This window comes from Gossypium arboreum, chromosome 12, assembly GCF_025698485.1.
Source record: "Gossypium arboreum isolate Shixiya-1 chromosome 12, ASM2569848v2, whole genome shotgun sequence".
Lineage (NCBI taxonomy): Eukaryota > Viridiplantae > Streptophyta > Magnoliopsida > Malvales > Malvaceae > Gossypium > Gossypium arboreum.
In genome coordinates, this window is record NC_069081.1 from 107,872,399 (window position 1) to 107,894,601 (window position 22,203).

Consider the following 22,203-nt stretch of genomic DNA (forward strand, 5'->3'; position numbering starts at 1 on the left):
TAAAAAAAAATTAAAAAATATATTATTTTATTGAGTGCATTAGTTTTAACCTTTTTTTCTTTAGTTGTTATTATTATTTTACTTTTTAAATTAAAAAATGTTATTTTAGTTTAAGAATAAAAATGGTATTTAATTTGATAGAGTCATTAAAAATAACGTCACTAGTGCTAGTGCTATAGGTGTTTTTTTAATTTTTTATTTAAAAATAAAAAATAATATTTTGTTCAAGACCGATAGCATTGTGTCTTACAACATTATGTCTTACAAATAAAACATAATTAAACGATTTTGTTAAAGATCGACAACATTGTGTTTTACAAATTGAAAAATACAATGTTTAACCGCAAGTCGACCAAGTGTTTCTCACTGCTATTAAATTGTAGCACGGATGCTGTCGATATTGATATCCTCACCGGTGTGGTTTGATTTGGGATTCCTTAAAACCTTCAAACATCTTGTTGACACATGGAATAATCCCAAATAATCCACCCATTGGCAGTATAACCAATTTGAACCCTTTACTATCCTACCACGGCCAATGGAAACACTTACATAACCAATTTGAACTTGTTACCAAATAAATAACTGGTATCCAAAAATAACTATTAAATTTATCGGTGTCGAAGCTCCACTAGATTACCGCTAAACAAAACATACCTTCAAAGTAAAAAAATTTACTGTATAAAAAAATAAATAAATACATAAAAAAATGCTCCTCATCTATCGCCCATTCATCCTCTAACAAAATATAAGTAAAAATAAAATTTGTTTCCTTCAACTCAGATTGATTTGTCATTGAGGGTTATATTTAACAAATTGGTCATGCCAAAGAGAATTGGGATATCCTGAATTAGGGCCTAAACGGAATAGTGGTTTCAAAACCACAATTCTGAAGTAGAAAAATTGATTTTGATTAATTTTTATAATTTATTGAGTGATTAGATGTATGTGTTAGAATATCGATAGAAAATTTCATGAATTGCATGTCTAATTTGCCTATTAGGAATTAATTGCAAAATTTGATAAATATGAGTTTTAGATGTTAAAGAATTTAATTGAAGAGCATAATTGAAGTAGAGGTCTTTAAATAGTAATTATACCATTAGGTTTTCATGGAAAAAAGTGGACATACATAGGTAGAAATAGCCAAAGTTTTTAATGAAGGGTATTTTAGTCATTTGGTAATTAAAAGATTAAAAAAAAGGAAAAAGATAGCAAAATATGTCCATCTTCTTCATTAGGACGAAATTTTAAGGGTTCTCCATAGCTAGGGTTTGTTTCAAGCTTCCAAGCTCCATAGTAAGTGATCCAAGCCCCGTTTTTAATGTTCTTTACATTTTTGGAGTCCCGGTAACTTGATTTAGCTTACTCTACCAATAATTTAACCTAGGGTTTATATTTGGAAAAATACCCATAGGTGAAATGTGTTTATTTTGATGTTTTATGGTAGAATATGAAGCTTTAAATTGTGTAAAAATAATTAGGACTCACACTTTATATGTATAGGTTCCTTATTGAGTCTACTTTTAATAGAAACAAACAGCATAGTCATCTGAATTCTGTAAAAAAGAGAAGAGTGATTCGTAGTAAACAGAGGTCAGAGCAGTCGAACACTGAAACAGGGGAAACTTTAACTAATAAACTGTACTAATTGGCCCAACCAAAAATTCTAGAAAAAAATTAGTAAGTAGATATATGAGTCTAGTTTTAAGATAAATTTACGGAACTAGATTTCGAGTTTTGTAACTCGAGATATGATTTTTTTAACGATTGTGACGCAGATGGACAGTTTACTACGAGAATTGTTTGAACTTGTTTAAATGCTAAAATAAGTTTAGTAATGTCTCATGCTCGACTCTGGCGACGGTCTCGGGTAAGGGGGCGTTACATAGAATCACTTACTATGGAGCTTGGAAGCTTGAAACAAACCCTAGCTATGGAGAACCCTTGAAATTTCGTCCTAATCAAGAAGATGGACATATTTTGCCATCTTTTTCCTTTTTTTAATCTTTTAATTACCAAATGACTAAAATACCCTTCATTAAAAACTTTGGTTATTTCTACCTATGTATGTCCACTTTTGTCCATGAAAACCTAATGGTATAATTCCATTTAAGGACCTCTACTTCAACTATGCTCTTCAATTAAATCCTTTAACATCTAAAACTCATATTTATCAACTTTTACAATTAAGTCCTAATAGGCAAATTAGACATGCAATTCATGAAATTTTCTATCGATATTCTAACACATGCATCTAATCACTCAATAAATTATAAAAATTAATCGGAATAAATTTTTCTACTTCAGAATTGTGGTTTCGAAACCATTATTTTGTTTAGGCCCTAATTTGAGATATCACAATCCAAGCCCCGTGTTTAATGTTCTTTACGTTTTTGGAGTCCCGGTAACTTGATTTAGCTTATTCTACCAATAATTTAACCTAGGGTTTATATTTGGAAAAATACCCATATGTGAAATGTGTTTATTTTGATGTTTTATGGTAGAATATGAAGCTTTAAATTGTGTAAAAATAATTAGGACTCACACTTTATATATATAGGTTCTTATTGAGTCTACTTTTAATAGAACCAAACAACATAGTCATCTGAATTCTGTAAAAAGAGAAGAGTGATTCGTAGTAAACAGAGGTCAGAGCAGTCGAACACAGAAACAGCGGAAACTTTAACTAATAAACTGTACTAATTGGCCTGACCAAAAATTCTAGAAAAAAATTAGTAAGTAGATATATGAGTCTAGTTTCAGGAAAAATTTACGGAATTAGATTTCGAGTTTTGTAACTCGAGATATGATTTTTTCAGCGACTGTGACGTATATAGACAGTTTACTACGAGAATTGTTTGAACTTGTTTAAATGCTAAAATAAGTTTAGTAATGTCTCATGCTCGACTCCGGTGATAGTCTCGAATAAGGGGGTGTTTCAAGAATAGTTCTATCAAGTAAAATATTATTTTTTATATTTAAATTAAAAAATTTTAAAAAAAATGTACCGCGCACATTAATGGCCAATAAAATAATATATATTTTAATTAAAAAAAAAGCGTATGACATGTGAAAAAGTGGTAGTCTCATCTTAATGGCTCCATTAAAAAAAAGATTATTTTTTAAAAGCCCCAAATTTTTTAGAAATAATAGTATTTTCCTAATATTTATACAGGTGATGTCATTTTATATGGTCTCACCAAAAAATAAATTTTTTGTTGGATTTGTTGAAGTAGTATGTTGGAGACGCCAAACTTTTTAGCTCTATTAATTTTTACTGTAAATTTCAAGTTACTTACATGTATAATAAAAAGAATAAATTATTTTCATAATTAATCAAAATTTTAATTTCATTCGTAAAAAATCTCTATGTAGAGAATTTACTTACTCAATTTAGCTATTTCAAAATATTTGTTTATGTCAATGTAGATTAAAAAAGAATTTCCTTATTGTTTATAATATTTACTTTTATCTTAATGAATCCTGGTGTGCACATTATTTTCCTCGCATAACTTGGCATCAAGGTCAGGTTTCTCCTCCCATGGATACTTTTTTTGGCTTTAAACTGTTGTTAGTCTTGTATTGATGTCATTTCCCTAAATGAAATATTGTATTGTGGAAGAGTAGCGTCAGATGGCTTGGAAACTATATAGTGGGCGGCAAAGAGTGATAGATTATCACGACACGAGTTTTGATATGTGGCTGAATGGGACAAATAAATGACACGATTCAATGTTGTGCCACGGAAGAGAGGAAACAAGCACAATAGACAAAAGTATTTGAGCGTTTCTAAATTTCACTGCTTAAAAGAGTGTAATCTACCAATCCATTGACATTCTTTTTATATATAGTTGAATATTATTAAATTAACATATCCCATGCCTAGTGGGAGTTTAAAACTAGTATTACTTATAACATTAAACAAATACAATATTAACTCAAATGATTGAATTAACTAACCAAAACCCAGAAGAAAGAAGAATTATTCAAACCCATACTAAATAACTATGATTTAAAAATAATATTAAAAATATTTTCCCTTTTATACATCAATCTATGGGCTAATTGAGTGCAATTAATTAAGATAGTGATGGGCCCTTTAGGTCCAATATCAAGCCCAATTTAAAATCAATCCGGAGTTGGGTTGACCCGATACCAATCCAAATTCCACTCGTTTCATTCTTTTGCTAACAATCCACTCGGTATCTCCTCCATGGAAGCATCGAATCAGTCGATCTCCTCCACTTTGTTTCTCATCTCCATCCAATCCTGAACATCGAAATTCCCTATTTACCCTCCTCGCCCTATCAAATTTCCCTCATCGCCCGAATTTTCCATGGCTTGACCCTTAAATCCGACTCAAATGGACTCTCTGCAAGGTCTCCCTCCACTATCGACTCTGTCCACCTCAGTTTCCTCTACCCTCAACGCTAAACTCGGCACCAACCATGATCTAACCCAAGCACCAAGTATCGTCGCCGAGTTTCTGACTCAGTGCGATGATCTGGAACGAAATCTAGTCCACCTCAACCGCACCCTCGAGTCAAACCTCGCATCTTACGCTTCCTTCTCTAATCGCATCGGCCACCTCTTCGGCATTGTAAATTCGAAATTGATCGATCTAGGTTCCTCCGTTTGCCTTCGGTCCTCCGTTTCAGGTTCGCATCAATGCAAAGTTTCGATTTTGATATTGATTTTCTCTTCTTCTTCTTTTGTTTTTGAGTTTGTGCATGAAGAGCACTGGTTTTATCTTATTTTTTTCTATGCGGAAACTTCTGTGTTATAGACGGACAAGGGTTGGGAGAGGAGTTGCCGTCGTTGGCCAAGGAGGTGGCCAGAGTGGAAGCGGTCCGGGCATATGCAGGTGAGAGTTCTAAAATGTCATAGATTATAGGAATTCTAAAATTCTTATTAAATTTAAGCAAAAGCACTAAATTTTTGTTTAGATAGTTAAGAAGAATTATTCTTTATAGTGTTCTGGTATTTCTGTTGTTGTGTTTCAATATGCAAAGAAAGGTGTTTTTTGTTATTCTGTGGTTGAAATTGAGGTAAAATGCTTCATATTAGGGCTTACACTCTGCTTTTGCTATTTGGTTTCTTTCTTTTCTTATTACTTGTAAAATATATATATATAGAAAGCTAAAAGTAGCAGAAGTTTCAAACAAACATAGCCTATTAATCATTAATATGATTTATTCTCTTCTGGTAAGAGGATATTGATAGCCCATTGTTGCTTTTTCTCAATGACATGGAGGTAATACCTCCAAGTTGATGTCCTACCATCTGTAGATCTCACCCAACTTTATATTGGTTTATTGATATTTTTTTGGCTTGTTACCGGTTTCTTCTACAAGATGCATGTTAATATTTATTTGATTATAATTGTAATTTCTATTCATTCATGTTTCTTCATTAACAAAATGTTATCTGAATTGAAAGATCTTGGTCAGAATTCTTGGTTTATCAAGCCTCAAAGCTCAAGTAGTTCAAGCTATTAGATCCACATCTGGGCTAAATCACTACGGATTTTCCTTTGCTGTGATTTATGAGTCTTATTGTTTCTGAAATGATTTGCTAATCTGATCTAACTGTTGTATCTCCAATAGTTATGATTTGTGTTGCTTTTGGATCTATCAATGGTGGTCTATTAGCCACCAGTTGCACATTTGCTTGTACCTTCTTGCAGAAACATTTAGCAATTGGGTGTAATGAGAAATTTTAGCAGTTGAGTTTAGTAGGCAAAATTTATATTTGGTAGCATAGTTTGTACTTGCATTTGTTCAGTCCTTTTAGAATCAGATATAATACTAGACTGAAAACTCGGCTGCTGTTAGTGCTTTTGTGTCACAAAGGTCCTTTCGCTACTATTGGCATGATTAGGGTGGTTTAGTAATATAGATATCACTATCGCTGATCCCTTTTTAAGCTTTATTTAGGTGATTTTGTTGACTATAGGTCTAGGTTCTTGTCTTAGTTGTAGACTTATGCTAAAGAACAGACTATAGCCTCTTGAAAATGGACAAAGAGGATTGCTTTGATTGGAAAAGGAACTACTCAGCAAGACCTTCAGCAAAATTAGCTAGCTTTTTCTTGTATTTTTAATTTTATTTAGTTTTTCTCTTTTGAAACTTCCTTTTTGTTGCCTCTACGCAATTGTGATCTAATGCTCTCACCGATGCCTTTTTCCTTGAAAACTATCTTTTCTACCAGAGGTAGCATCAAAACTGGATAATTTAATTGGTGATATTGAAGATGCTGTCTCTTCTACTATGAACAAAAATTTAAGAAAGGATTCTTCCGCACAAAATTCAGAAGTAAGCACTAGAAAAATACAGTCATTCACACCATCTAATGGAAACTATTCTTTTTGCCTAAACCTGCTTCTTTCTTGATGTTGCAGGAGACCCGCATGGTTGCTATTAAAATACTCAAAGTGACCGAAGACTTGTTAACTTCAGTCACGAAGGCACGGCCTCAATGGGCATGTCTAGTCTCAGCTGTTGATCACAGAGTAGATCGATCTCTAGCAATATTAAGACCCCAGGCAATTGCTGATCACCGAGCCCTTCTCACATCCTTTGGATGGCCACCATCACTTTCAAATTTGACTTCCTCAAGTCTGGATGCAAGGAAATCAAGTGAAGTCCCAAATCCTCTTTTCACAATGCATGGTGATCTCAAACGTCGGTATTGTGAAAACTTTTTTGCCCTGTGCCGCCTGCAGGAGTTGCAGAGACAAAGAAAATCACGGCAACTTGAGGGCCATAATCGGGAGGTCGCTCTTCACCAACCACTTTGGGCAATTGAAGAGCTTGTCAATCCTGTCTCTGTTGCATGCCAATGCCACTTTTCAAAGTGGATTGATAAACCAGAATTCATTTTTGCTCTGGAATATAAAATTACACGGGATTATGTTGATTCAATGGATGAGTTATTGCAGCCATTGGTTGATGAGGCAATGCTAACTGGTTACAGTTGCAAAGAAGAATGGATTTCTGCAATGGTAACATCCTTATCAACATATTTGGCGAAAGAGATATTCCCTATTTATATTGGTCAACTGGAGGAAGAGAGTGTGACTGGTATTAGATCACAGGCTAGGACATCTTGGCTCCATCTTATTGACTTGATGGTCTCTTTTGACAACCGGATAAAGCCTCTTGTAGAAAAATCTGGGATCTTGCTTTCCCTCCTGGAAGATGGGACTCCGCGTAAGATTTCATCTCTATCTGTGTTCTGTGATCGACCTGACTGGCTTGATATGTGGGCAGAAATAGAGCTAGATGATGCAATGGAAAAACTAAAACCAGAGATAGATGAAGAAAGAAACTGGACTAAGAAGGTTCAGGGGGCAGATCTCTCTAATTCTGATGACTATAAATCCCCTGCAGTTTCCAGCATTACTTTTACTTGTTTATCATCTTTGATTGAGCGGTGTCGATTGTTGCCTACAGTTTCTCTGAGGTCAAGGTTTCTGAGATTAACTAGTACACCAGTCATAAATTTTTTTTTGGATTGCTTACTTCTCAGATGCCAAGAGGCTGAAGGATTGACTGCCTTAACTGATGATGATGCTCTAATCAAAGTTTCAAACTCTGTCAATGCAGCTCACTATTCCGAATCTATTTTAAAAGAATGGTGTGAGGATGTCTTTTTCCTTGAGATGGGATTGGATCAAGGTGAGCATCCTGGAGAGTCTGTTGCTGAATATAGTGGTCGCGAGGTTCCAATTGAAGAGTATGGAAATGGTATTTTCCATGAGGAGATTGCGAAGTTTGAAGATTTCAGAACACAGTGGGTTGAGAAGATAACTATGGTTATTTTAAGAGGATTTGATGCCCGATGCCGAGATTACATAAAGAACAGAAGGCAATGGCAGGAAAAGAGTGAAGAAGGTTGGACTGTATCACAAACATTGATAGGGGCCCTGGATTATTTGCAGGCGAAAATGGCACTAATGGAAGAAAATTTAAACAGGGTAGACTTTGCGGGAATCTGGAGGAGCCTGGCAGCGGGGGTGGATAAATTGATATTTAACGGCATTCTTATGAGCAATGTGAAGTTCCAAGAGGAGGGGGTGGAGAGATTTGGGTATGATGTAGAGGTGGTATGGGGAGTATTTAGGGCATGGTGTTTGAGGCCGGAAGGATTCTTTCTGAAGGTGAGCGAGAGCTTGAAGTTGTTGAAGATGGAAAAGGAGCAACTTGAAGACAGCCTGAAAGGGGGGCAGAAACGGATGAAGGAGAATGGAATTAGGCATTTGAGTGTAGCTGAGGTAGAAAAGATTGGGAAAAACAGAGTATATACCAAGTAAAAAAAAGGCTTTTAATTTTGGTTCCCTTCTGTCATTGTAGCTGAATTACACAGTAGACTTGGACAAGGGAGTTAAAGTTGTCTCTGTTTGTATTTGGCTCTTCGATTATTAACCCATTCGTTTCAGAAATACAGTAGACCAATAAACAATGAAGATTGTTTTGTTCTTTTTTCACCATCATTCCTATTCAATTTTCAATACAGATTGTAAGGCTTCATTACCCAACCTTTCAAATATGTAGACAAATAAATTCCTATTCGACATTCAACATACATTAAACAAAGATATTAGTATATCTATGAGCATTTATTAGCAATATCCTATATTGGATTATTTTAATATTATTTTTAAAAGAGAAAAAAAGAAAAAATATTTGGACTCTTATTATTGACTCTCATCTTCGTCCTAGAGTCATATTTATACCAATCATTATGGGTTGGGTTGCTCAATCCCTTCTAATGGCTCTTCCCCTTTCTGATGATAGTTTATGAAGTATGCCACTAGATTTAACCAGGACGTTCCTTTTAATTGCCCGCTTCGAACAAATATGGGGACACCAAAAAGTATGTTGAACCTTCCCTCTCCAAACTTGCTTTGCTTAGTTGATGCTTCCCTTTGAGAATCGAAAACTCAATATTTGAAGTTAGAATTACAACATATGTCTCATTTCCTCCATTGTTGTAGTACATTCAAATTTGTCACTCTCAATCGAAACATCATGGGGTGATCTCTTGACTGTCCCAGTGCAAATTGATGTGTTATTTCCTGCCATTATATCCAAACAACAAAGGAAAAAGAAACGGAGCCTACCAACTTTTAAATGAAGAAATTCTCACTGCCACAAAACATAATCCTAATAAAACACTAAGGTAAATCTGTACAAGGCTGGACAAAACTTGAAAGAAATTTGGACGTAGCAAAAGAGAAAAAAAATTAGAGTTAAACAAGTGAAAAGGTAAAGCCCTAACTCACTCCCTCTATTTATAACGCAGCCATGGATCTTGGTTTACACCCATTGTGTGACAATTAAGCAAACACGCTTGACACTTGCGTACGTTTCTCAACAATTTGCAGAAAGAAACCTCTCATAGAAGGACATGTAGCAGGGTTACATCATTCCCAATCCTTACCAAATCAAGGTTACCAAAGAGGCGTGTCCCCATTTAACACACATTTGCAAAATTTTCGTAGTGTTTAATTTTAAAAGCCAACCTTATATTCTGACTTTAAATTTCAAATTTTAAAATTACAAGTTGTAAATGTGCGAAATTACAAGGTATTCCAATCAACTTTGATGAGTTTTGGCAAATCTTCTCACTATGTTTAACAGACTTAACAGAGATCACTTTTAACTTTTTTTCATTTTAGAAGAGCAATTGTTATACCACATCTACAAACCTTACACGTTTCATGCAAACTTCATACCAGATAAACATTGCATCTATTGATTGTTTAGCTATCTTAAAATATTATGTTACTAACTTATGAGGTAACATTACCATCCCTATAAGACAAGACAAGATATGACTATGGCACTAGTGAGATCCTGACACGTGGCACACCCCTTGTCTCATGTATATAAGCCTTCCCATTGCACAAAGGAGACAGAGGACAACAATAGAACAAAACACTCCATTCCATGCTTACTCTTTCGCTCTTCTTGTCAGCCACTCTTTCCACCCCTTTATTCACTTGTTACGACGACTATCCACCCTACTAAGGTGAATCGCCACAATCATCCTTATTTACTCCTCTTTGTTGATTTCTCATGTAAACAAATATTTATAATTAAATACATTAAAAATTAAATACTAAAATTATTTTCCATGCATTTAAATCTTTTATCACTTTACATAGCATACCTAACATTATACTAATTGTTCTAATAAAATAAACTTAAAAAATAGAGCAAGAGTGTAAATGATTAATTACTCTATGATAATTAAAATCAAAAAGAAAGTATTTTATAAATGAGCGTTTTCCCTCTTGCCTTGAAAACCTAAAAGATATAATGATAAATTTAGTTGCTAATGTTTATCTATTTTGATATTTTAACTTTGATTTTTAAAATTTAATCGATTTACCTTTTTTACGATATAGATTGTTAAATTGATAAAACTTTAATGATTATTGACATGACAACTTGTATGACTATCTATGTGAACTTCATTATTAATGTGAACAATTCTTTTAAAAATTTTGTGAACAATTTTGAAATTTGTTTAATGTTCTATTTTTTTTTAAATTTTATGAAGTATATGTAGATTATCACGTGAGTTTTTATGTCAATATCGTTAAAATTTTAATCATTCAATCAACTTTTCTATCAATAAAAATAAATAAATAAATTAGAATTGAAAGTTAAATAGAAAATGATAAAAAAATTAAATCTAAAAAATAAAGAATAAATATTTAAAGATAAATTTATGATTGTGAAAATTTAAAAGCAATGCATATATAAAATAATAGCAATTCTTTCAAACCCCAATAACAAACATTATTTTGAAACAAATCTTTTGTTTTATGTACATACGATATTTTGGGGATTAGATATATAAAGTTTTTGGGACCAAAACCGAGGTGGTTTTTCTTTTTTTTTTTTTTTTTTTTTAGCTTTCAATAGGTGTATTACAGAAATAGGATATTACCTGATTTAAAAAGTTAAAAAATAAAATCATCTCCACATCTAACATCTTTATAGTAGAAGTGTTCATAAATCATCTGAATTCAGGGCCTGAAAATTTTAATTCGCTAAATTAATAAAAGTAAAATTGTATTTTAAAAATAATAAAAATTAATTTAATTCTTTAAAAATTATGAAGATATAAATTATTAAAATGATGAAATCGTATTTTTACTATCATAAAAATTATTACTAGAATCTTAATTGGCCTGAATATCAAAATTTACTTTGGCTAAGGCTCAGAGTTCAAAGATTAGAAATAGGTAAGTTGTTTTCGATGTGAGTACTTGGTATAGTTAAGGGCAAAGCTAAAATTTTTTAGGGTCGAAATTAAATTGTAATTTTATAATAATAAAATATAATTTCACTATTTGAATAACCTATATCTTTATCATTTTTAAAGGATTAAATTAAATTCTTATTATTTTAGAGAGTTAAAGTATAATTTTATTTTTACTAATTTAAAATTTTAAAAATTTTAAAGGGTCTAAATGAAAAATTTTCCCAACCCTACTAGTGGTACAAATATTTATGTTGTAGTAAAGTGTTGAATAAAAGTCCAACCAAATCGGTAAAAAGATATCATATCCAAAGATAGAAAAAAAAAAAAAAAAAGGTAGTTGTGTGGTCCAATAATTTCCCCAACCTTAATGCTTGACCATTGAAAAACATGGCACTGCCATGCCATGCATGGCGCATGCACTCAGACTTTGAACATTGACCCTATAATTTAACCTTATCTCTATTATATTCATCCACCTTAGTTTTTTCGTATTGTTATTGATGTGTTTTTGTCCAAATTTTTAAAACATTTTTCACACATATATATAATATGTAAATTATTTTTATCTGTAAATATAATTTTGATGAAGATAAAAAATATTAAATACTGGTTTAAAATATAAAAAAATTAACAATTGGGATTTACTAATATAGACTTGTAGTAGCTGAAACAGATCGAAACACCTATTTTTAACGAAGTTAACATAGATTAGTAGGTATCAAATGGTATAACCAGCGGTACCAACCAACAATATTGCTAAAATCTCTCGTTCAACTCGTGGTTAAATAATTAATGACACCACATGGTTAATTTTTCATAATTTCAACTTAAATAAACTTACTAGTTAGAGTTCAATTAAGAATTCTAGTCGAAATGCTGAATGAGTCTTAACTCGATTTGCATTGATATTGTTGTTAATGCAGAAGGATGTGGCTTCAAGGGTTGCGAAAGAATTATGAATAGTTATTTTTAGATATTAATAAAATATTATTTTTATTCAAAAAGTATTATTTTATTGTTTGGATATAATAAATAAGAATAAACAATTTTACACTGAAGTTTTAGATTTTATAAGTAGAGTCTAGTAGGCTAAATGGTGTGAAAGGTATGGTAAAAAGATGATGAAAAAAATTAAATATATAAAAAATAGATACATGTCACCTTTTCAATATTATTTGTGGAGTTTAAAATTCTACATCCAAAATATAAAATAATTATCCAATAAATAATTTAATATTTAATAGGTAAATACAACATTTAAAGTAGCTAAAATGAATGTAAATAATTTTATTTAGGGCTAAAATGAAAGTTTTAAAAGTTGATATTCACTTTAATAAAGGGTCAGGTTGTGATTATGTGATAGTGTATAAAAATCATGTGAAAATCTTTTTAAAAATAACAACATTTTTTATGAGCTAAATCTAAGTCTTACTCTAAACATTAAAATTAGTTCCTAATTAAAGAAATTAATATATAAGGGCGAAGCTTGCTTTACTATTAGTTAATTTTGATTTGATTAATTAACACAAAAATTATAAAACAATTAAGATTAAAATTATTAATTAATAAAATTGATTTTGTGAATAATCTTAGAAAATATGTATATTTTAAATCACAAATTCTAGTTTCCAACAGCAGATTAGTCTTACAGTTAAACCGTTAGAATAGTTAACCAAACTGTCTTAGTCTTTGCTGTAACTTTTGGGACTGACTCATGGTCCCGATTTAAGACAACTACTTTCTAGAGAGAACAAAACTAAAAACACTGTATCAACATTATATATATATATATATATATATATATGTTGAAAAAATATAACACAAATGATGAAACAATAGGAATATAGGAATTAATAGATCTAACATTTTTAAACAAATAATATGAATATACAAAATTAATTATTAATCTACATCCATTTAACGCAACATAATATGAGTATAAGAATGATTAAATGTATTCCTCTTCTCCATTCTCACAGCAGATTATGGGTATTTAAGTGAAACAGTACGGTCAGCAACCGGAAATTTAGGGCGAAATTATGAAGTCGGTAAATCAAGACAAAGAAACAATAGTTCCAGGAGGGGAGGGATCTAGAAAATACAAGCCCTGACATGTGAGTCGGTCCTAGTTTTCTTTTGTCTTTTGTTTTCCTTTTTAACCTTTGTCTTTATTGCTTTCTTCCTCCCTAATCGCATATTTAAGTAGAGTTGGGTTATCTGGAATGTGAGGGGTTTGGGATATAGCATTTTAAAAATTTTGTAAATTGAGTAATAAATTATTTATAAATATAATGTTTATAACTTTTTTAAAATTTATAAATTTGGTAAAAGTTTGTTTAGTAATGAATTTGAAATTCTTAAAACATTTTTGATTTAATAAAAACGTATTGTTGACTGTTCTAATATATTCTATATTGAATCTTAACTATCATACTTACCATTTATATAATAATTGAAACCCAAATCCAAAATTTCAAATTCAAGTTCCAAACAAAATCTTTCTAGTTTTTAGAATCGAATAGGTGGTTAAATTGATCAGTTATTGCTTTAATTGGTTGGACTAATTCTATTAAATAAATCACTAAAAAATTATAAAATTTAAAAAATCCGGTTCAACCATCCGATTCAATTGGTTTTTAATTTAATTTAATCAGTCCGTAGCGATTCTTAAATAATTAATAGGTTTAATGTTTTTCTCCGAAATCTAAATGAACACCTTAACAAATTTTCAATCTCATCGGTCTGATTAATCGATCGGTCCATTCGTGAACAAAATATGGAAGAATAAGATGACAAATATGTTTCTATCTATTTAATGACATTTTGATTTTTCATTATTAATTTAAATGTATTTGATTATATTTGATACTTTTACGATTATTTAATATTTAGCTATACTTATTTAATCATGATTACTTTTTGTTAGATGTTTTGAAATATCATATCTATGTTTGCTTCATATAATAATAATAATAAAAGAAGTATCGTTCATAATAAAATTTTATTACAACCCAAAAGGGTGGAACTAACCAAAGGTTAAAAAAAACACTGTAATAAGCACATCTTAATGACACCAAAATAACACACTTGACCCACGTCTAAATGAAACCAAAAAGCACCTGAGTACAAAGAACTTCATAAAGCACCAAAATATTGTAGCAAACCTACATCATAAAAGCACCTAAAGTTTTTTTACAAAACAACTAATCACAGAAAATCCACTTCAATTATATGTAGCCCTCCTAATGAATTCAATATTTGCCAATTCCACAACTACCTCTTCTTCTTACTCTCTAAGAGCCCACATTTCTTCTACTCCTTAACCATGTCTCTCTTCCCCCACACAGTGGTGGCATCCCCTCAATATTTTCTATTACCTTAATGTCACCTATTGAAATAGATTTCTTTTTTTCCTATTTTCTTCTTCTTTTTCTAGCAAAATCCCTAAGTTACTTGAACCAATCTTCATCACTACTATCTAGCCTTTTCTCTTGGATCTAACCTATCATCATGCATACCACAACTTCAGATTGCATGCCCAACAATATTACCAACTAAAGGGATTTCATCTCGGTTCGTTGCATCAAAGCCCTCCACTTCAAACTTCAAAATCGCTTTATCAAGCTCTCAATCCATTATAAAACTTGAATTGTTTCAACCCTCATCACACATGATCGGGAAAAGTTTTCGTGGGAGAGTTCAATCATTATAATTGTATGACAGTGAGAATACAAAAAGCAAGAGTGAGAGTGAGATTAAATCATCTTGTACAGTTGAAATTATAGAGGATTATTCACTAGGTAAGTCTTCGCAAACATAAGATTGGATACGAACTACGTAATCAATTGATCATGTTCTTTATCTTACTTTTTAATTGCTTTCAATAGTTGCAATTCATGTTACAACTCAACCAGCAACTCAACACTTGTCAATATTGTGAATGAAATGTATAATTTAAATGTTTTTAAGAGTTAGAATACTTGTAGAAGATTGACCATACTTCAAATTAAGAAAGGATGCATTTTACAAACTAGCGTAGTGGTCATTTTCAGCAACTGGTCTACACTGTAAATTACACTTTATGTTTAAGAGTTGGATTACTTATTGTATTCAAAAGTTTTAGCTTAAACTAATTGTGGTAGTGTTTGGAAAGTAAAGATTTTAGATTTTAGACTTGGATTTCAAAAATACTGTAAAATAAGTGGCAAACTACGTAGAAATGTAATATTTATGATAATTTCTCAAATCAATAGATTTATTAGATACCTATGTAATAATGAATTTGAATTTGACAAGTTCATGTTTTTATATTTTTCTAATGTATATTATATTGAATCTCAATTAATTTGTTCATAATATATGCATTTTATTTTTATCATTTACATAATAAAAAAAATCCAAATTTTTAAATGGGACAATGTAACTTTTGGCCCCTAAATTTGGCAAGCAGGTCCACATTGATCCCTAAACTTTTTTTATCCACTGTAACCCTTGAACTTGAACTTGAAAATCATAATTCATTTAAGTCCATTTTGTTAAAGACCATGGAAAAAATGGGGATAATGTAACCTTTGGCCCCCTAACTTGACAAGTAGGTCCACATTGGTTCCTTGAACTTGACAACAAAGTTCACTTTGGTACCTATACTTTTTTTGTTCACTTTGGTACTTGAACTCGACAATTAAGTCCATTTTAATCCTAAAACTCGAAAAATCTAAAAGTTTGATAATGTGACACTCTGAATTTGAAAAATAAAAAAATTTAGATGATGATGTGGCACAAACTCCAAGTGTCATATTTAGTGTTTTAATAATTGAACCGATAATTAAACAGGTTAGACCACCAATTCTCAATTCAACCAGTTCGATAGATTCAGCCGTCGGACCAACGATAATTAAATAAATAATTAAAAAGATTAAAAATCTAAAAAGAGTAAAAATAATATAAAACCAGTTTTACTTGGCTTTTTAGATTTTTATAAATTTTTATTTATTTATTTAAATATTATTGGTTCGATAGTTGAATCGATCGAACTAATTGAATTAAGAACTAGTGGTCTAACATGTTCAACCATCAGTTCGATGAGTAAAAATTGAATATATTATATCACATGATTATCTAAAAATATTTTATTTTTCAAGTGATGAATTGGCGTGGTCTCAAGGTGTCACATCATCAAACTTTTAAAAATTTTAAAGTTCTAGAATCAAAATGGACCTAGTTGTCAAGTTTAAGTGCCAAAAACTTTAAAAAAAAATATAGGTTCCAAAATGAACTTAGTTGTCAAGTTTAGGAACCGATGTTCAAGGGTCAAAAGTTACATTATCCCTAATTTCTGTTACGATCATTAACAAAATAGACTTAAATGAATAATGATTTTCAAATTTAGGGGTCAAAGTGGATAAAAAAAGTTCAGAGACCAATGTAGATCAACTTACCAAATTTAAAGGTTAAAAGTTATATTATTTTTTAAAATTTATGCCAAATATAGGATAAACATATTTAGGGTAGGTTTAAATGGGTGATTGGGTGCGGTGTGATGCAATGCGTTTAATTTACATTTTGTCTTATGCTATAATATTTAATTTTATTGTCACCGCTATTTACAAATAAACGTACCACCCATCTAAAACACTATAGTACTAATTTGAACAACTATAACTTCAAATTATTGTTTAATAAGTGCTTTTTTAAAAACTAACAATTATAAATACATATTGATCATTTATTGGTTGAGCCGAGGGTGGACGCGGATGGATATTTTTCGCTACTTTAGACTAGGAGAAAAAAGCAAGTGTTTTAATCTCTAAACAGTTGTCTAGATCCTACCATATCTATATTAGATTTTCATGGGCCAAGCTGCCCAGATTTTAAACTTTTCAACAAACGGAAAACGAAGATTAAATCTTTGATATTAATAGTAATTTTATATTGGTTTAATTATTTGTTTTTATTAATTTATAGAGTAAAACTTAAATGTTACAGTATATTTAAATTTTTTTATATATTTAGAATTTAATTTTATATTTTTATTTTTAAGAATTTAATTCTTTAATTTTTGAATTTAAAATTTTAGGTCCATTTGTTAACATTTTTAAATTTTTTCGTTAAATTTACTGGTGTGACATTTTGAAATAAAAAAATATAACAAAAAAGAAAATATTGTAATGTGCATGAATTTAGTAAAGAATTTTAACTTTGCTAACAATTCTTAAAATTCATATCATAATTGTAATTAAAATAAAGTATTTAGACTAACTAATAATATTATAAAAGCTGAGATATTAAATTATATCAAAATTAAAGTACATAGATGAAATTTTAAATTTGAACGAAATATAGGAATCAAATGAAAATTTAACCATTTTTATAATTAAAAATAAAAAAGTTTGGAATTGAAATTTACCTATTATGTTCTAATGTTAAAGAAAAGAAAGGAAAAACAGAGGTAGGAGTCCATTAGTAGTATAGATTTTCAAAACCACTAATATATTTATATGAAAATTTGATATTGTCTAAAATTATATATGAATTTAGATTTAATTTTTATTAATATTTTTATCTATATGATATTAGTTTACGTTAATATATATTATATGTATAACTAATTATACTTATTTAATATGAAAATAATTAGTTTATTTATTTGTAAAATATATATTATTTAATCAAAATTAAAATTTCATATAAATAATTATGTGAAATTAAATATTCAATTAAAACTGAGATTTATTCCATTTGCATTTCATTTTGTTATCTAAATGGATAATGTAATAAATAGAGCCTGAAGTTTAGTTGAAAAAACCAATGGAAGCAGCCTCCTCATCCTTACCGCCAACACAGTTAAATACGATTTATGATGTAGCTTTGACAAATCCGATCATGTGGCAGAAGATTTGACCATATTTTCTTTACATTTAAAAATAATATATTAGTTTTTAATAATATAAACAAATAAATAATTTTTTAAATTTTACTAGTTACAATATTTTGAAGTTTATTTTAAAAAAGTGAATTACGAAATCAAATATTTTTTTTATTTTCATTTGCTGAAATTATATAACAATAAAATTGATTTAAAATTATATTTTAAGATATTAGTAATTACTTTTTAAATATATTATTACTTAAAATATAAAAATTACGTTAAGATATTGAAATATTTAGCCAATATTAACTTCAGAAAATTTCATAATAACTTCAAATTTACAATATCTAAATTTATTTTCTATATTCTAAATTTTAAAATGAAATATTTTTAATCTAGTAAATAAACATTTTCTAAAAATATAGTTTAATAGTTTTGAATTATTATAATATTCAAATATGAAATTAGATAATAAAAACTTTGGTTTTAGAAAAATTTGTATATTAATTTCTAAATAAATTTGGTGTTGTCAAGTGTAGGACTTAATTTATCAATGTCTTTATCATCATCCTGATGTTGTTAGTAACGATTTAAGCTATGCAAATTATCCATCACTACAGCAGTGTTTAACTGACGGTCAATGTCATTTATCATTGCTGATGTTAGATACCATAATAATCAACAATTTGATAGTATAGATACCACGTTCAATATTTTTAAAATATAAGTACCATAATAACAAATTAGCTAAATTTAAGGGATCATTTATAATAATATCCCTTTTCACAAAAATTAAGTCCCGCCATTGACTGCGAGTGTGAACCAAAGTTGTGACTAGAGGAGGCAAATTGCACGAGACAAACAGGAAAATGGCTGTGCCTGAATTAACACATATAATATATTAGAAATTATATCACACTAATATACGTGTGATCACATAGATAAATACGTTTATAAATAACATATAATAAATAATAAAATATAAACTTTAAAATTAATAATAATATATATGTAATATATGTTAAATTAAAATAGAAATTAGTTTAAAATTGTGAATAAAAAATTAAATAAATAAATACATCATGTTAAGAATATTAAATACATTCAAATTATACAACATAATATTGTCATTTTTTCATGAGTTGCTATCGAATTAACTTATGACACTAAAAATTCACATAAAACCAAATGTTACTTTAGTTAAAATGACAAAATTGGTAAACAATATATATAATGTTTTGAGTTTAAATTCGTAAGTTAGAATTTTTTTAGATTTTATATAAAAGATAAAAATATCATTAAATTAATAACAATTGTTTTATTAAAATAAATTCTATTTAGTAATTTAATAATTGAATTAGACCTAATTTTAGATAACAACAATTCAATCAAAATATTTGTATATAATATATATGTATTGCAAGAGACAAGAGGAACCAATTTGGTAAGATGTAAACATCTGTATTTTGTACATTTTTCGTAGATATATATATATATATATATATATATAATCTTTATTTAAAAATTCAATTAGATAGTTCATAAACACTAATTTAAAGATTAAAAATATTTGACAAAAAATTTAGACTATTTTATACAAATTAAAATAAAAATGCAAATCAAAACAAAAAATATATATAGAGAGAATGAATTATATGAAATTGTAATTCCACGTCATTCTTATCATATTTTTCCTCCTAATTTTGAGGTTTTTTAGTTAGATTTCAATTTTTTAGGAGGAAAAATTTAACTTGTCATTCTTCTAGTGAAAAAATAAAATGACGTAGAATCATAGTTTTATACAATCTTTTCTCATGTATGTAAACACACTTAATTAAAATTTATCATATCATATATTTATATTTTAAAATTATTAAAAGTGATGCTAAAGTTGTCTTTCCTCTACTTATATAAAAATATATGTATGCCTTAGTTACCAATTAAATTTTGACAAGTGTCAATTTAAATATGGAAACTTTGCATTCACAAAAAAGTCTAATATATTTTCATATAATGAAACAAAAAGTATTTCATTTCAAACTGAGTTAAGCATGGCCTGCATAGTTGTGGGCCAAAGTAATGCAGAAATATGTGACGAATGGGGTCTCCTGTTTGATTATTTTAGGTAAATCAGAAAACCAACAACAAAATTTTATTTTTTAAATATGTTTTTATCAACTACCACATTTTGCAATCTAACCCTCGAACTCTCTTTATAAGCAGCCTACTTCCTCCTATGTCAAACTCCACCACACCATTATCAGTAATTTATAAAAGAGTGTTGGAAGGAAAAGAGAAAAAAAGGTAGCTAGGGTTCTTCATGTCTGGAGCTTCAAACAAAATCACAGATGATGAGCTCAATGCTCTCATCTTAAGACTTGGAACATTGCTTCCTCAGCTCAATCATGGCCGCCATGGCAGGGTAGTGTTTTCCTCTCTCTTTTCTTTATCCTATCCTCCTCTCTTGTTTCCATGTCATTGACAAGGCTGAAGTAACTGAAAGCCATGCATGGTTAGGCAAGCTCTTTAGTCTTTAGGATGACAATGTTCTGGTAATAACTGAACAATAAACAACAGGGAACCCTATGATCCTATGCAGACATTTTGGACTGACAATCATGATCAGGATAAACTGTTTTATTTTATGTAATAACCCTTTTTTTGGTATGATTTTATGTTTGTAGGCATCACCATCGACAACGAAAATTTTGAAAGAAACATGCAGTTATATCAGAAGATTACAGAAAGAAGTAGATGATTTGAGTGAGAGGCTATTGCAATGTCTAGATTCCATGGATATAACTAGCTCTGATGCTGAATTTCTTACAAATTTGCTTCAACAGTAAAGCTTGTCCCCTTTCCTTTCTCAAATTGTCTCAAGTTTCAACGACAGACAAATGCATGTGTCTTTTTTTTTTTTTTTTTTGGCTATTTGGAAACTGTTTGTTAGTTAATATCCGAATTTGATTGGGCCTGGGAGAGTAATTAGAGTATAAATAATGTATATAAAAATTGAAAGTACTTTTCCAACTTTCATTGTATGATTGTATCTGTCTCATCTTGTTCTTCCTTCCTTGTCTCCATTACACTAAAATATTTTGGTGTTGGGCCCATCGAATTATAACAATTAATATCTTTTATTTTTCCCCAGTTTTCTTATGTCTCTACCATTATTTTTTTCCTCTTTACAAAATCTGAATCCAAGATTTTACATATTTTTACCACTCAAGATTTTACATTTTAACCCTATAAATTTTGAAAAAATAAACAATTTAATTCTTATAATCAATATTTAAAAATATAATAATTTATGTTCGGCTACTCCAAAACTTTCATGTTTAGTTTTTAAAAGTATTATAGAAATTTGTAATATATTTTATGTCTATCGTACGTGAATTTAAGTTTGTAGTTTCTATTTTTGAGTTTAACTTAATTAGATTAATTGGATTATGTAAGGCTAAACTTGTAGTTATAAATAAATAAATAAATAAATAAAAGAAAGGGTGGGTGGGTGGGTGGTTAAAAGAAAGAATAGTCCATATTTTAAGGAGAGGTGAACAATGTAATGGATTGCTAAACAACCAGTATCATCACCAACAAACATTACATGAAATGTCAAACTCCATCAGTAATCAAAATAGTAGACAATCTGTATAATAGGTGTTGATAGTTCAATTATGGTCAACCTGGGAACCACATATTGGATTCAGGAGGCACCAGCTTGCTATCCTAGCACTGCAAAGAACGGATAGTTATCGCTGCTCTGTGAAACCAACCTCACGCATTACCATTCTCCCTAGGATCCCACGAGACCCACAGCTTTCGCTCAAATCCCACGGATCGCTCCTTGCTTGGAAAGGGCAGGCCGGTGATTTGTCACAATGAATCCGACCGCTTAAGCCAGACCAGATGTTCTATAACCCCAAATACCCCCACCTGGGTCACAAGCTTGCGTTATCAGGCTCGGCGAATGACGGCATTGCTTCCATCCTATATAAAGAACATGAACACTTTTCCTAAAATATCGACGTGGGATTAGTTTACCTTTTCTG

The 22,203-nt window shown here is 29.9% G+C and overlaps 2 protein-coding genes across 2 annotated transcripts; both read left to right on the forward strand.

Moving 5' to 3' along the window:
- The first annotated feature begins 4,130 nt into the window (after nt 1-4,130).
- Nucleotides 4,131-8,470, forward strand: LOC108479218 (RINT1-like protein MAG2). Its single transcript, XM_017781682.2, has 4 exons — nt 4,131-4,661; nt 4,790-4,867; nt 6,214-6,317; nt 6,404-8,470. Exons 1-4 carry the CDS (start codon nt 4,367-4,369, stop codon nt 8,315-8,317), a joined length of 2,391 nt encoding a protein of 796 aa, XP_017637171.1. The 5' UTR covers nt 4,131-4,366; the 3' UTR covers nt 8,318-8,470.
- An 11,929-nt stretch (nt 8,471-20,399) lies between these two features.
- On the forward strand, nt 20,400-21,163 carry LOC128285138 (transcription factor ILI3-like). The gene is made up of 2 exons (XM_053022493.1): nt 20,400-20,573; nt 20,836-21,163. Exons 1-2 carry the CDS (start codon nt 20,472-20,474, stop codon nt 20,995-20,997), a joined length of 264 nt encoding a protein of 87 aa, XP_052878453.1. The 5' UTR covers nt 20,400-20,471; the 3' UTR covers nt 20,998-21,163.
- The last annotated feature ends 1,040 nt before the right edge of the window (nt 21,164-22,203 follow it).

Coding starts and splice junctions, on each gene's coding strand:
- LOC128285138 (XM_053022493.1), top strand. CDS start 20,472: ATGTCTGGAGCTTCAAACAAAATCACAGATGATGAGCTCAATGCTCTC. Junction 20,574..20,835: donor ATCATGGCCGCCATGGCAGG/GTAGTGTTTTCC, acceptor TTATGTTTGTAG/GCATCACCATCGACAACGAA.
- LOC108479218 (XM_017781682.2), top strand. CDS start 4,367: ATGGACTCTCTGCAAGGTCTCCCTCCACTATCGACTCTGTCCACCTCA. Junction 4,868..6,213: donor AGCGGTCCGGGCATATGCAG/GTGAGAGTTCTA, acceptor CTTTTCTACCAG/AGGTAGCATCAAAACTGGAT. Junction 6,318..6,403: donor CTTCCGCACAAAATTCAGAA/GTAAGCACTAGA, acceptor TTGATGTTGCAG/GAGACCCGCATGGTTGCTAT.